Raw genomic sequence first — 15,966 nt, forward strand, 5'->3', positions numbered from 1 at the left:
CTGGTAAAGCATGTTGAAAAGCATAATGTGCTCTGGAAGCACAAATTATTGTTGCCACGTTATGTGCATATGGCTACCTCACTGCTACTCATTGGACCTAGTTTTCTAGGTCACAGTGGAAAATCAGGAAGTCCCTTACAGGAATAACATGCTGTCTGTCCCTCCTCTCTACCTACCAGACTTGGACCACCTGTCCCTCATGACTTCTTACTGGAGGCTTTATTCTGTGGTTGAGATCAAGGATCCTGTCTTACTCACTTTAGAATCCCCAACACTTAGTACAGGGATGGGACCTTTCTCACTGTGCTAAAGAAATTTTCAATATTGCTATTATTTACCACAGGTGAACATTTTAGTTCACTTGGCTTTTTAAAATATTTTGAAGTTCTGCCCTTTATGGCCTTTCAATACCCTTCTTTTCACAAATATGATATCTTCCTTGGTCTGACCATCTTTTTCATGAAAGATTATTTTCATAGTGATTCTCATGTCCTCTTCAGATTTCTTTTTAACCAAGGAAAAGGTATGTCTTAGTTGAGATTTCAAAGACCCAACAGTACAGTCTACTTTGAGTCTCAATTTTGCATTTAAGAACCCAATTTGGGATTTTATAGACATACAAAGATACTGAAGGTAATTCTTTGGATAGTCCCAAGTGTTTTCAAGCAGAAACCATGCACAAAATTCTGTGCTAAAACTGTACTAAACTTGTGCCATATGAACAACTTGCACTTTTAAAAAAATTGACTCTGAATTGACATTTTTTCATTTATATTTTTGGTATAGCAAAGGAATAAGCCTAACTCTTCTCATATCCAGAGGTTCAAAGCTAGTTTATTAAGTATCCTTACATATCTCAATTGCCAGAGTTACATATAGTTAATCATATGGGAAAATGGACGGCATTTTGAAATAGCTGGCTAAAATTTAAAATTTTTTCTGAATTTTATATCGCTTTTTAACAGTCCAAAAGTAAGTCAATGCCTAGGGTTATTGCTGTAATAACCTCGCTGAGATGATATCCCTTACAGATGTGCCTTCAAATGAGTCACACAACTCTTCCTTCAAGAGATGTTTATTAATTCTCCCTTCAAGAGATGCAAAAGACCAGGTGAGACCAACAAGCGATTCCTTTGCCCCTGATTCCTTCGCCCCTGTGGGCGGGATAGCTCCTAGAGTCAATGTGTTATCTAGCCTTTTAAGAGCAGCAGCAAAAGTTTACTGACATAGCCCTTCCCCACCCAACAAACAAGGCCAGCTTGACATCATCAGGGAGGGTATTGCGGTGGCCAGAGGTCAGCAGTTTGACATTTGGAATGAGGAACGAACAGCTTTCTTGTCTCCATCCACACTGATAAAGAATCTCTCTCAATCAGCAGAGGACCTTGCTCACCCCTGCACACCTTCTGATCTCTTCTGTGCACAGTTAACCTGAGCTGTATACTCACAGGGAAGATTACACAGAGCTTCCTAACTCCACTAAATACTGAAAATACTTGGAAATCTGTTTCCAAATAGTTTTCCCTCTTTGGAAGAGACCCACACAGAGAGAACAGGTCCAAACTGTTGACACTGAGCAAAGAAAGAAATGAATGGATTCTACTACTCTTGATAAAGATGTTAATCAGTTTCAATCTACTCCAGAAAACAATAAGTCACAATCCTTTGAGCTTCCAACTGGGAGATACCAAAAATCTTATTTTTTGGTTTATTTGCTTGGCCAGCCTGAGTTTAACCTTCATCCCATAGAGCAAATCCATCATGTGGCTAAAATCTCCTGCAAGACTTTAAGTATAGGGTAAAGGGCAATATGAGAAAAGACCATATATAAGAAAACCAAGCAAACTCTTCTTTCTGAATTTTGTTTTAATGGAAAGAACAAGAACTATAAATTAAGCCTCAGACCTTTAAGGCTTTTCTAACAAGAAAAGGTGAAAATATCCTTCCTCACGCCACTCCTTGCTTGCCCTTTCTTTACTTTCTCCCCGTCCCGAATGATACATATTCAGATTTGTTCCCCCATAATTGGGAGCTGCCCCCAAAATATGCATACATGACTTTTTAAATGTTTTCACTGTGAATGATTTGGTTTGGAGCAAGAAAGTTCCATGCTATAGTTCTGTTTACATAATCAGGGTGGAGGGTGTAGAAATGTAGCTTGAAGACCTTGTAGGCCTCTTAGAATGGAAATCATTTTAAGCAGAGTATTACACAGCAGAGGAAGATACAAATACAAGGCACTATTCACTATTATCTCACTGGGAAGACTGTAAACATATTTTATTCTCACAATTTGACAACATGGCTGAAAAGAACACAGAAAGAAGACCATTATGATAAAGAAGGCATCTTAAAGGTAAGTTAGGAAACTTAAGCCAAGATTGGGAAACACACACACACACACACACACTCTTACTGATACAAGTCCAGCCCAGACACCTGGGACTTTTCAAGGTCCTAGGGTCATCCTTTATTATTACTTTTCAAGGTCCTAGAGTCATCCTCTTTGTTATTTACTCTGGCTCCAAGACAGATTAATCTAGTCAATGTAATGATTTGCCAGAAAGAATCTACCAGTTTGGCCACCAGCACTTACTTGCAAGTACTACTCACAAAGTTAAACAAGCAATCATCATCATCAATAACATATATTTAAAACTATGTGCTAGAAACATGTCAAAGTACTCAATATGGATAAACTCACTTCATAACAACCTCATGAAGTAAATACTATGATGACTCCCATTTTATAGAGGAAGAACCTGAGGCATTACGAGATTAAGGAATTTGAAAAAGGTCACACAACTGGTAAAGTTGGAGAGCCAGAATGCAAATTCAAACAACCTGGCTCCACAAGCCATGTTTCTAACCACTACCACAGACACAACTACCACTTATAGGTTGCAGAGTCAGTAAAAGGAAGAAGTGAAAAATCTAAAAAGAATGAAATTGAATGAAATGGTAATAGAAAATTCTTAAAAGAGATTATGAAAAGGAAAAAACCCAAGGTGAAGGGGGAAAGATTTTCTTTCTTCCTGTCAGTTTCCCATCCACATTGAGTAGAAGAAAGAAGTGAGGCCAACTCTAGTTTCTCACAACTTATGGCATAGTCCACAAAATAGTTCAATTTGATATTATCTAGGAATTCTAGGAAGCCTATGCAGGAAAAAATAACTTTCCAGAAGGAGCACAGGGACAAGCAGGAGAGTCAGTACCATAAACAGACCATCAAGTTCAAGTCCCATAAAGGGACCACCACCACTCCCCAAGCCCCCACCCCTGGTGAATTTCAAGGCCCTAAAGGACTATCTCCTATGGAGTGCAGTAATATACAAGGAAAAAAACAGAGTACTATTTGCTACCTCTTTCCAAAAATAATTTGAAGTAGCCTTCAATAAAAAGTTATATAAAACCAGATTTATTTTTAAAAATTTATTCAGCACCTTGGAAAGAGAAAGAAAATATGGTCATCCCAAGGACTAGTAGAATTGAACAAACATCAAGTTTAGTCTGGGCAGCTTTCAGGAAGCCAAAGCAAAAAGAGAAACACACTAAGTTATCTAGTTTTCCTTGGCTCCCTGCCTTTGTGCTAGCTGGGTCTTAAGCCTCAGATTCCTAGCTGGTCTGTATCCACAGTGACCTGATATGAGACCTAAATTAGAAATGTGCCTGAGAGGGTTGCTCCAAGGATTCTGGACCCACAGCACTGTCTTCTTTCCAGAGCTATCACCGAAAACTGTAAAGGAGGTAAAAACTGACATTGTTCTAAATTCCTTAAAAAAAATTTTTTTTAAACCTCACACGCGTTCTATCACAAAAGTGACTGCAACAAAATGGAAAAATGTGTATCAAATGCTCTAAGGAATAGCACAAAGCAGTAAGATTAACATGCCTTCTTATGGGTAAGCAAATGTTTATAATGTGCATCATATTTAGTGGTAGTGGGCTACATGTTTTCTTTCAAGGCCAGACAAACACCATGGTTCCACACCTTGGTGGTGATTCCCAGGGACCCACCTGGGCAGAACAAAAGACAAAATCTAATCAAAGAGACAGGAAAACTAGATACACCCCAGCATTATAAGAGTAGCCACTTTTCAATCACTAGAAATGGTGTGGCTCAGCCTCCCTGCTGGAAACCTAACCCCAAATAATTTGAATATTCATCAGCAAATCATTGCTGAGTAAATGTCAATATCCTAGGAACCAGTTATTCTGCAGAGTGCTGTCTTCTTCTTAATTAGAATTCTCTTGTGCTCAACATATATTTATTGAAATCTGACTTCATAGATACTGTGCTAAGAATTAAATTAAAAGGTAAACAAAATTACAAGTAGCAATTCCCACAGCATTTTATTAATCAATGCATTCAAAAATAATTATTGCACACCTATAGGTATGCAAGGTACTAAAGAATGAAATAAAATCCTATTTCTCATGGAACTGATATTCTGTTCCAGAGAGTGGAATGATGGCTATTAAAGTAAATATCTCAAAGGGAAAAAAGTTGCAAAAATAGAGCTGGATAAAAGGTAAAGAGTGACTGTGGGGAGTAGCTCTCTGAGAAGTGACATCTGAACAAGAACCATTAGGCTTAGCATAATGGCGGTCATTGGTAGCACTGAAAGAATGTTTTCAAGAGACTGGTGAAGATGAAGGACTGTTTCCAGTGGGTTCAAGAAAAACGGACAATCAGTTGGATACATTACATATGTAAAGAAAAAAAGTTTTTTTTAAGAAAGAAAATTGGACAAGAGTAAATGGAAACAGCCATTAAAGATAATGCTAAGAAACTATCGTAAAAGGGAGCAGAGTAATTGGGCAATAGCTAAGAGGGATCTTAGGATCTTTTTAAAGACTGGGGATATTTATAATGTCCTTGTATGATGGGAACCACATAAAAGAGATTTTTCTCTCCTTTCTCCAGGTTTCAAGGCTCTGAATCCTATCTCAATTGTAATAATGCTAAAAAGGTACATCTGTGATGTGGCAGGGAAGACGGGGTCCTTTGGAGAGTCACCTGCTTCTTCTTTCTGGCTTCAGGAAGAGAGAGAATAGCAACGGCAAGGCTGATTGGGCAGCTTAAATGTGGAACCGAGTTTGAAGAACGTGTTCTTCACGCACCCTCACAGTCCACAAAATGACTTAACCATCTTTTTTATTCCCCTCCCACTGTTCCCTCAGCTGGAGCTTCAGCAGTTAGAGATATAAAGCAAAATGTTTAAATTCTAAAGAGCAGAAAGTCAATAGAAATAAAACTTCTGGGACAAAGCAGCCCCAGTTGCAGGCAGACCAAATACTGCTGATTACCGGCAAGAAAGCCTTCATTGTAACAGGGATTTTACCCTTTCTTTGGCATTCCTAAGTAACAAAAGAGAAGTGCTGCAAACCAACAGTAATTAGCAATAGTTTTATTCACACCAAAATCATTCTAATGTGGTGCTTGAAAAAGCAAAATAATCTTTTCACTTAACAGAAAAAAAAACTGCACTATTTTTGAGTAACTGAAAGTCACTTCAATATATTAATTGAATGACCCATAATTGCTGCATTGTTCTGATGTTTATCTTAGACCCTGCATGAGTGGTTTTTCCTTGATGCTAATCCCATTAGAAGTAAAATGGACCACAGTTTTGAATCTCTCTGTTCCTTAAAAAAAAAAAAAAGTTAATTGACAAGCTGTTTAATATAAGATGCCATTTCTGACCAGATTGAATAATAAAAGAACTAAGGGGGAAAATGAGTTTTTACCTGTTTCACAGAGAATATATATAAATATATATGTATATATTTTCAGAAATATTTCTAAAAGGGTATAATAACCACCAATAACTTATGCATATAAAGATGAAGCAGACAAAAAGACCAAACACAATAAGAATCTTTCATACTATATCAAATTTATCTCAAAAATAATCTTTTTGTTGAGACCTTAATATCCTCGCCTTCCTCACCATCTTGACCATTCTCTCACCTCCTCTCTCCCTGCCTGCCTCCCTGAGAGGACTCTTACACACCACTCTTTGTTCTGTAAAGGAATGCCTGGAATGGACACAAGGTGCTCTGTCTTGGAGCTCAGTGTCCTGATTTTAAAAGCTTGAAAGGATACTAACTACAATGTAGGGGTCTGGAATGATAGGCAGGGCTATGAACTACAATGTCAACCTCCCTAATCCTTTTGAATATCGGAGGGAAGAATTGAGTCCTTTTTTGGAGTTTTTCCAACATCCATTACTATTTTTAGGTGGTTTCCAGGTACCTACTATATTCATTCCTATAGGCCATTCTATTTCTGAGAAATAGAAAAACAAGAGCCCCATTCACAGACTGATTCTAAGTTTGTCCACAAGTAGTGATTTCTATGCAACATCACTGCGGAAATAATAAACTGTCATGTCTCATGAGGATGATTTCTGGCTAAGCCTCACTTAATCATTGATCACATGGAAATATTCTAATTTAAAGCAACTAATAACAGCTGTTATATATCTAATGCAACATTTAAAATAACTAAGTACTGCAATGACTAAATGGATTTCAGCAACAATCATCAATGGCTACTCATATCACAAAGAGACAACTAGCCTGTGTCTCCTAATGAAAATACACACATTTATGTAAAAAGTATTCTTGCCTTCCCTTGTTTTCCCCCTAGGGGAATTCTTGCACCTGTTCAGTCCTCTAAATTAGTGGTTCTCAACTGGATGATTTTGCTCCTGGAAGACATTTGATAATGTCCAGAGACATTCTGAATTGTCACAACTGGGCAATGCTACCGATATCTAGTGGATAGAGGTCAGGGATACTGTTAGACATTCTACAGTGCACAAGACTGGCCCCCACAAGAAAGAACTGTCTGGTCCCAAATGTCATTAGTGCCAAGGTCAAGAAACCCTGCTCCAAGTCTAGCTACTAATTGCCAGGAAACACAGAGGACAGAGAACATGTTAAAGGACATCAGGGACACAATAAGCACAACCCAACTGTGGGAAACTCCAGAACAAGTGACCTGGGTTTTTTTTTAAAAAAAAAAAAACAAGTAAATTGCAAGGGGTAAAGAACAGAAATAGAAGGAAAACCCGCAAATTGAAAGGCTTATGAAACATGTCAACCAACTTGAACATAAAGATTTTTTTGAACTTTGATTTAAAGTATCAAACTGTAAAAAATAACAAGATGATTGGGGAATTTAAAACACTGACTGGATATCTGATTATTTTAAAGAAGAATTGTTTAATTTTTAGGTGTGATAATGATATCGTGGTTATGTTTTAGTCCTTATATTTCAGAGATAAATACTAAAATATTTAAAGATGGAATTATACCATGTCTAAGAAATACTTCAAAATAATGGAGTGAATAAAGAGAATAGATAAAACAATATTAGTTATGAGTTCATCATTGATGTAACTGAGTAATATGTAAAAAGGGATTCAAGGATTCACTATACAATTCATGCTTCTTTTGTATATGTTAAAAAACCTTCCATACTAAAAACGCTTTAGGCAATAATATGTAAAAATAATAAAATAGCTAAGTAACCTTTAAACAAAAATATTTTATAAATTTCTATTGCTAAAGCAAAGTATTTTGAGAGCACAGGCATACGGTTTAGACTAGGTTAAAATCCTGGCTCCCCGCCCAGAGCGGTGGTTCATGCCTGTAATCCCAGCATGTTGGGAGGCTGAGACGGGTGGATCACAAGGTCAAGAGATCAAGACCATCCTGGCCAATATGATGAAACCCTGTCTCTACTAAAAATACAAAAAATTGGCCGGGCGTGGTGGCACATGGCTTAATCCCAGCTACTTGGGAGGCTGAGACAGGAGAATCACTTGAACCCAGGAAGCGTAGGTTGCGGTGAGCCAAGAATGTGCCATTGCACTCCAGCCTGGGCAACAAGAGCGAAACTCCATCTAAAAAAAAAAAAAAAATCCTGGCTCCCCTACTTTTGCATCGTGATCGTCTTTACAATCTCTGTAAAACAGATATGGTCCTCACACCCACCTTGCGGTATTGATGTGAAAAGTGAGTAAGATGGTGGATGGTGCTGAGTGACTGGCAGTTCCCTTTCTCACTCTCCACAAGAGCTTTAAACAAAGAAGGAAAACAAAATGGGACCACTCCTGCACCCGATACCCCATACTGGCATTTTCTAAGGACTTTGATCCAGGCCATTCATTTCCTTCTTGTACAATTCTGTGACCAGATCAAAGCACTAACAAAGGAATAGGAAGATTCTTTCCTACATTTCCTCTGATGTGTGAGGTTTCTTTTCAATACTCCTCCAAAACTGAAACTTAGTAATAAATAAACAAGGTAGAGGGAAATAGGAAAGAATACCTCACTGCAAATCCCTTACTTACATGCATGTGATTCATTTTAGGCCACAATGTGCCCTGAAAGGTTCATGACTTGTATGATTCCAGAAACAATAAGCCAAATTTGGTTCTCTTTCCTTAGTGAATCTTTATTTCACCAATTGTTTGTACCTAAATATTTTTAAATTAAAAAAAAAACTTGATTAAAAATTCCTGCCCAGATATAATAGCTTATAACACTCACTTCCTCTCCCTCATTCCCTTTTACAGCAGCTACTTGCATATTAGTATCCTGCCAGGTTTTTGCCAGAGAAGTTCACTGGCAAAGTTGCAGGCAGTTGTATTAGTGACTTTAGACCTGGCTGCAAACATTCTGTTTCAGCTGACTTTTATTTTCCCCAAAGTAGCATTTCCTTCAGTCCCATTGCATTTGCAATAAAGCACTCATTTTTGCCCACTTGTAAATAAGGGATAAAAACACAGACTGTTGGCTGTTGGCTGATGGTACAGACCTCTGATGCTCTCTTAACTTGTACAAGATAGGGCTTTCTCCTTCTCCAAATAAAGCCCTCCATGAAGAGCAATCACAAGACTTGGAACTAGAAAACAAATTAAGCCCTATCTCTACTATACAACCTCAAACAAGCCACTCTACTCTTTGAAGTTTTCATTTATTCATAAGAGATTATAATAGTGCCTGCCCTATTGGCCTCTAAAGGAACTTAATAGTAACAACTAGAGTTTATATCATGCTCTGAAATCTACCAAATGCTACAAAATATATCATATGATTTATTACTAATATTAATCATTTTGATTAATATCAGTAATTAATATATCATAAATCATATGATATATTTTGTAGCATTTATGATTTATTACTAATATTATTAATCAAAAATATCTTCTTCATTTGCCTCAATGAAGAAACTACTGTGTGCTTTACAAAGTATTGAAAGGAGAATCCTTGGTTCTTGAACTTGCTCTTCTGTGGTATCCAGACACACACTGTCATCTCTAAACTTGCCAGAGTTGAGTCTAAATTCTTTGCATAATTTCCAGAGTGAAGGTAAATCCACTGTAATCTCTTTCAAAAAATTAAGAAACATATGCACACATGCTTATTGCAGCACTATTTACAATAGCAAAGTCTTGGAACCAACTCAAACACCTATCAATGAAAGACTGAATAAAAAAAATGTGGCACACATATACCATGGAATACTATGCAGCCATAAAAAAGAATGAGTTCACGTCTTTTGCAGGAACATGGATGAAGCTGGAAGCCATTATTCTCAGCAAACTAACACAGGAACAGAAAACCAAATACCACATGTTCTCTCTCATAAGTAGGAGTTGAACAATAAGAACAGATGGACACAGGGAGGGGAACATCACACACTGGGGCCTGTTGGGGGGTGGGGGTTAAGAGGAGGGGGAGCATTAGGGCAAATACCTAATGTATGCAGGGCTTGAAATCTAGATGATGGGTTGATAAGTGCAGCAGACCACCATGACACATGTATACCTATGTAACAAACCTGCACATTCTGCACGTGTCCCAGAACTTAATAAAATAAAAAATAAGTAAAATTAAAAATAAGAATATTTAAGATAAATTAGAACAGAACTGTACTAGGAACTCTGCTAGGAAATAGGGAGACAAAGACAAATAGCACAGACACTTCTCTCAAAGAAAAATAACATGCAAAGGGGAAAGCACTGAAGAAGGGTCATTTTTAAAACTGCACCATGTGGTCATGGTATGGAGGGAAGCATAGGTCTTTCCTTTGCGCATACGCAAGTATTTCTTCCATGAACAGTATAGCTTGAAATGTACAGTGACTAGGAAAAATTTGCTTCCCATAATCGATGTATGTTTGCTCCTACCCAAGGCACGGTACCATATTAGGAAGTTTAGCAAAATTTACACAAGATAGTTCTTTCATCAGAAACCATAAAAAAAAAACATTTGTATCAAAGGAAGGAATTTATAAACAATCCAGAAAACTAAAATTAAATCAACTTATTAAACAATAGAGGAGATATCCCATGAGAATAGGCTAAAACTTGAATCTTCAGCTGGGGATATAATAACTGAAAAGTTTATGATCAAGGTTTCTAAGGTACACAAATATCTGCCCACCAATTAATGGAATACGGGGATAACTCTTTGAAGTTTGAAATATAAATTTAAGAGGAAACTAAAGGAAGTACAGTCATACATCGCATAGCACTCTTTCAGTCAACGACGGACTGCACGTATTACATGTACTACAATGGTCCCCTAAGTTATAATACCACATTTTTCCTGTACCTTTTCTATGTTTCCATATGTTTAGACATGTAAATACTTAACATTGTGTTCCAATTGCCTATAGTAGTCAGCACAGTAACATGGTGTGCAGGTTTGTAGCCTAGGAGCAAGGGTGTACACCTAGGGTATATACCATGTACCCTAGGTGTACAGTAGGCTATACCATCCAAGTGTGTTTAACTACACTCTATGATATTCACACAACAACAAAATTCCCTAACAACACATTTCTCAGAATGTGTCCCCCTCATTAAGTGACACATGAGTATATCTTTATATAGCACATAGTAAAATTATGAAATGCAGGAGTGCACTAAAAGACCTGTCAGAAATATATATATGTATATTATATATACACATGCATATATATATATGTGTGTGTGTGTGTGTGCATATATATGTATATATGTGTGTGTGTGTGTATATATATATATATAAAACTCAAGGAACTTCTGGAAATTCATAAAGATAGACTTGTAAGAGCTTTTAAGAGAAACTATTGGCCGGACATGGTGATTTACGCCTGTAATCCCAGCACTTTGGGAGGCCAAAGCAGGTGGATCACCAGAGGTCAGAAGTTCAAGACCAGCCTGACCAACATGGTGAAACTCCATCTCTACTAAAAATACAAAAATTAGCCAGGCATGGTGGTACAGTGCATGCCTGTAATCCCAGCTTCTCAGGAGGTCAGGAGAATCACTTGAACCAGGGAAGCAGAGACTGCAGTGAGCTGAGATCATGCCATTGCACTCCAGCCTGGGTAACAAGAGGAAAAGTCTGCCTCAAGAAAGAAAAAAGAAAAGAAAAGAAACCAGAAACTAGGTATGTCTGAGATTAAGGACAATTATATGGACTATAGGACTGACGCAGCAGACTAATTCCTATCTTGTATCCTAACAGTTCTATATAAGCCTCGAAAAAGGAAGACTCTTCTTGATTGTTCTTTACTTATCTGTTACTACATAATGAATCATGATTGCACTTTCTTATTTTGGTGTGGTAACATTTATACATTATACATAGAATGCTATGATTTATATGTCTTATTTTGTAGTGATCAGTTACAAACATAGTATGCTGCTGTAATAGGAAAAGCCATTTTCAAAATGTAACACTTTTCCAAAGGTAATCTGAAAAATGTTGAATCCATAAAAGCAGGAAAACTAATGAGAAATTTGACCTAGAAACTTACTATAGCCATGTAATACCAGTTAAAATTGACCAAACTGGATTCTGTGCTCAATGTGTTTAATTATCTTTTTGGATTCTATGTTCATGTTAAAAGTTTCTTACTATAAAAAATACAGAAACTTGATGTGCTAAGGCAAGACACTCTTAGAATGTCTTGTTAAAAACAGACTCTTATCTAAACATCACCCCTATTCCACAAAAGAATCTGTCAAGAGATTGCAATAACAAGAGGCGTATTGTAGGCATTTATGTCCATCAACAAATCTAACAAATTGATTAAAATGCCAAAGGGACAAGGGTGAAACCAAATACAGTGCAAGGACTCAAACAGACTCACGGCAGTCTTTCTCATCAGCTCCATCTGGGCAGTCTCTGACGTGGTCACACCTGTATTCCCCTGGGATACACTGACCATTGGAGCATGTTATCTGATGACTTGAGCATGTACTTTGCGCTGTGAAGAGAAAAAATTATTCTTTTATAATTATTGCTAGATACAGACTAAACTATTGGCATTAGCAAGGATATTGAAAAGCATAAAGTTCACAGGGACACAAGATAAAGTACCCAGCTACCACCAAGCTAAGCTTACAATGCAAAAGCAAAAGTATAATATTATCAAAACCCCCACAGGATAGTGTCCACATTCAAGCATGCTAGCATACACAATTATGTTATCAACATGTGTAAGGAATACATTACAGATTTTTAAACTATATGGTAAAAAGTGTTAATGAAATAAAAATTTTGTAGATATAGGTATTAACCAAAAACTGGCAAGGTCCCTTCTCCCCTCACCCGTTGAAATTCTTGTATAAACAAGGAGTCCAGACACAGTGGCTCATGCCGGTAATCCCAGCATTTTGGGAGGGAGGCGGGCAGATCACGAGGTCAGGAGTTCCAGATCAGCCTAGCCAACAGGGTGAAATCCTGTCTCTATTAAGAATACAAAAATTAACTGGGCATGATGGAGGGTGCCTGTAATCCAAGCTACTCGGGAGGCTGAGGCAGGAGAATTGCTTGAACCCAGGAAGTGGAGGTTGCAGTGAGCCAAGACTGCACCATTGCACTCCAGCCTAGGTGACAGAGTGAGACTCTGTCTCAAAAAAAAAAAAAAAGAAAGAAAGAAAGAAAAAAAAAGAAACAAGAAGGAAATATACCAAAGCTTTAAAAGCAGTTATTACAGAGTGGTGTGAATATAAATAGAAGTGATTTCTTTTCTCTATAGTTTCCTCTATCCTATAAACTGTCTACATTGACCATGTATCAATTTTATAAACAGAAAAAAAATTAAGCTAGTTTTATTTTATCCCATGTTGATTAGTATAGATGAAAGCAGGGCATCAGCAGTTCATCAGATTTGCCTCCAGATAAAACAGATAAAATCCAATGAACTGATGATCGCAAGCATGATGTGAAAGCTATCCTGTAAATGCAAAAGCAAAAGTATAATATTCTAAGGCAAGAATTATTACCACAACGTGGCAACAGTATCTTATGGTGGGATTTTAAAATTGTCTACATACAAAGAGCTTTGGGGGAAAATGTGATCCTTTAAAAAATATAATATAATCCTCTAATGGAAGAAAAAAGGTTTGCCCTCAATTTTTACAGAGCTTCCCATACTTCTATATAGTACAGAGATTTAGGTTCAGCAAAAGTTGGTTTTCTGATAAAATTAGATATCCGTTAAGGAATGTACCATCAAAACTTAGCATGAAAAAACTTTGCAAAAGACAAGTAAACCCAGCACAGTGGCTTGTGCCTGTAATCCCAACTACTTGGGGAAACTGAGGCAAGATCACTTGACGTCAGGAGTTCAAGACCATTCTGGGCAACATAGTGAGATCCTTGTATCTTAAAAAAAAAAAAAATTAGATTTAGTCAGGCGCAGTGTCTCACTTCCAAGTAGCTGTAATCCTAGCTATTTGGAAGGCTGAGGTAGGAAGATCACTTGAGCCCGAAAGAACTTCTCTTTTTATGTAGTTAGAATGAGCTATAATCATGCCACTGCACTCCAGCCCGGGCAGCAAAGCAAGACTCCTGTCTCTTAAAATATATATATGTAAAACGTAAGTAGACAGTGACAGTTTTCAAGGTGGTACTTGAAAATTCAAACATATGAAAATTATCATGTGATAAGATATTTTATAAAACCATAATTAACACCCTTTGCTATGCTTCATTGATTATATCCTCCTTGTCATTTTCTTCCTTCTTTCTGTTTAATTAATAAAATGGTGTCATATAATTCTGGAATGCAAACAAAGTTTTTCCAGTCAGCCTATTTCTAACACTAAATAATTTCATATTTTCTTATTTAAGTATCTATTGCCAATTTCCACATAAAATTAAAGATCTTTCTTTTTTTTTTTCTTGAGAAAGAATTCACTCTTGTTGCCCAGGCTGGAGTGCAATGGCACGATCTTGGCTCACTGCAACCTCCACATCCTGCCTCAGCCTCTTCTGCCTCAGCCTCCTGAATAACTGGGATTACCGTCACACTCCACGAAGCCTGGCTAATTTTGTATTTTTAGTAGAGACAGGGTTTCTCTATGTTGGTCAGGCTGCTCTCAAACTCCTGACCTCAAGTGATCTGCCTGCCTCAGCCTCCCAAAGTGCTGGGATTACAGGTGTGAGCCACTGCACCCAGCAAGAACTTTCTTTAATTCCTGAAAAGGCAAGTCATGAGTTGTCTCAAACAAAATATTAAAAGAAACTAGGTCAGGTATCAGTATTATTTCAATTACCTTGGCTTTCTTCTTTACATCAAGCCCAAATAATTCTGTATTTTGTGTTTAGGATTTCAAAGGGCTTATAAAGGAGCAATTAAAAGCTCATTCAAATGTAGAGAGAGAACAAAGTAAAATTATGTAGTTCTCAACCGATCTAATGCTGAGATTCATCTATTCATTAATTTCACAAACACTTGTTGAGGGCCTATTATGTACCACACAGTATAGCAATATGGAAATCCGCAGATGAACAAGGCACAATCCCTACCCTCAAGAAGCTCATAGTCTTCTAGGGGACACTTTAAGGAGTAATTAGAAGATAGTTATGAAAGTGGATTATAGGTACACAGGAATGATAGAAGCACCAATCAAGGAACTTAATTCATTCTGGGATGGGAGCATGGATGGGGACAGTTTTCATGAAAAAGTGACACCTCCCTTGGTATTAAAGAAGCAGCAGTTTCAAGTAGGACAAAAGCAAAGAAGGGCTGTCTAGCACCGAGCATTCAGCATTCACGCAGCTTGCACAGAGACAAAAGGCTAGGACACAGCATGGCACACCCACAGGAACTGAAAGCACTTCTGTGTCCAAGGGGCTACTTCAAGGCAAGAATAGCAAATGATAGACACAGAAAAATAAGCACCAGCTACATTTTGAAAGCCGCTATAAACTGTGTTAGGGAATTGGAACTTTCTCCTGGATTTAATGGAGAGCTACCAAAGCATCTTAGGTAGATCAGCATGAGTGTCAGAGAGAATCTAAGGATGCACAAGACTGCAGGCAGGGAGGCCAATCCAGAGGCTGCTGCGTTCACCCAGATGAGAGATGTTGGCAGTGGGAGCAGAAATGAAGAGATGGGCCAGACATGGTGGCTCACATCTGTAATCACAGCACTTTGAGAGGCCAAGGTGGGCAGATCACTTGAAGCCAGGAGTTGGAGACCAGCCTGGGCAACATGGCAAAACAACATCTCTACAAAAAAAATACAAAATGTAGCCAGGTGTGGTGGCATGCACCTGTAGTCCCAGCTACTCCAGAGGGTGAGAAGTAGAAGGATCATTTGAGCCCAGGAGGTCAAGGCTACAGTGAGTCATGATTGTGCCACTGTACTCCAACTTGGGCAACAGAGCAAGACCCTGTCTCAAAAAAAAAAAATTGTCCTTACTAAAAAAATAAAAGAGAAAGAAATGAAGAGATGAACTTCAAAAATATTTATGAGGCAAATTAGGCAGGAGTTGGTGATTAAATGTGGGCAGTGAAAAAGAGGAAGGAATCAAGAATAACTTCCAAGTTTCTAGCCTGGGTGCCTAGGGGATTGTGATAGCCCTTTCGTGTTAATTGATTGTATTTTTCGCATCACTTATAGCAATCTTTCTTTTTCGTCTAATAAAATACTTTCAT

The 15,966-nt window shown here is 37.7% G+C and overlaps 1 protein-coding gene across 1 annotated transcript in view; it reads right to left on the reverse strand.

The window, feature by feature from the left end:
• LRP2 (LDL receptor related protein 2) overlaps positions 1-15,966 on the reverse strand; it is a 224,482-nt gene that overhangs the window by 161,147 nt on the left and 47,369 nt on the right. The window contains exon 4 of the mRNA XM_064373346.1: positions 12,167-12,283. Coding sequence (XP_064229416.1) covers positions 12,167-12,283 — 117 coding nt within the window. The remainder of the gene's footprint in view (positions 1-12,166; positions 12,284-15,966) is intronic.

The sequence above is a fragment of the Aotus nancymaae genome, unplaced genomic scaffold (genome assembly GCF_030222135.1).
Source record: "Aotus nancymaae isolate 86718 unplaced genomic scaffold, 86718_ANA_hifiasm-v0.15.2.pri h1tg000008l, whole genome shotgun sequence".
NCBI classification, from domain to species: Eukaryota; Metazoa; Chordata; class Mammalia; order Primates; family Aotidae; genus Aotus; species Aotus nancymaae.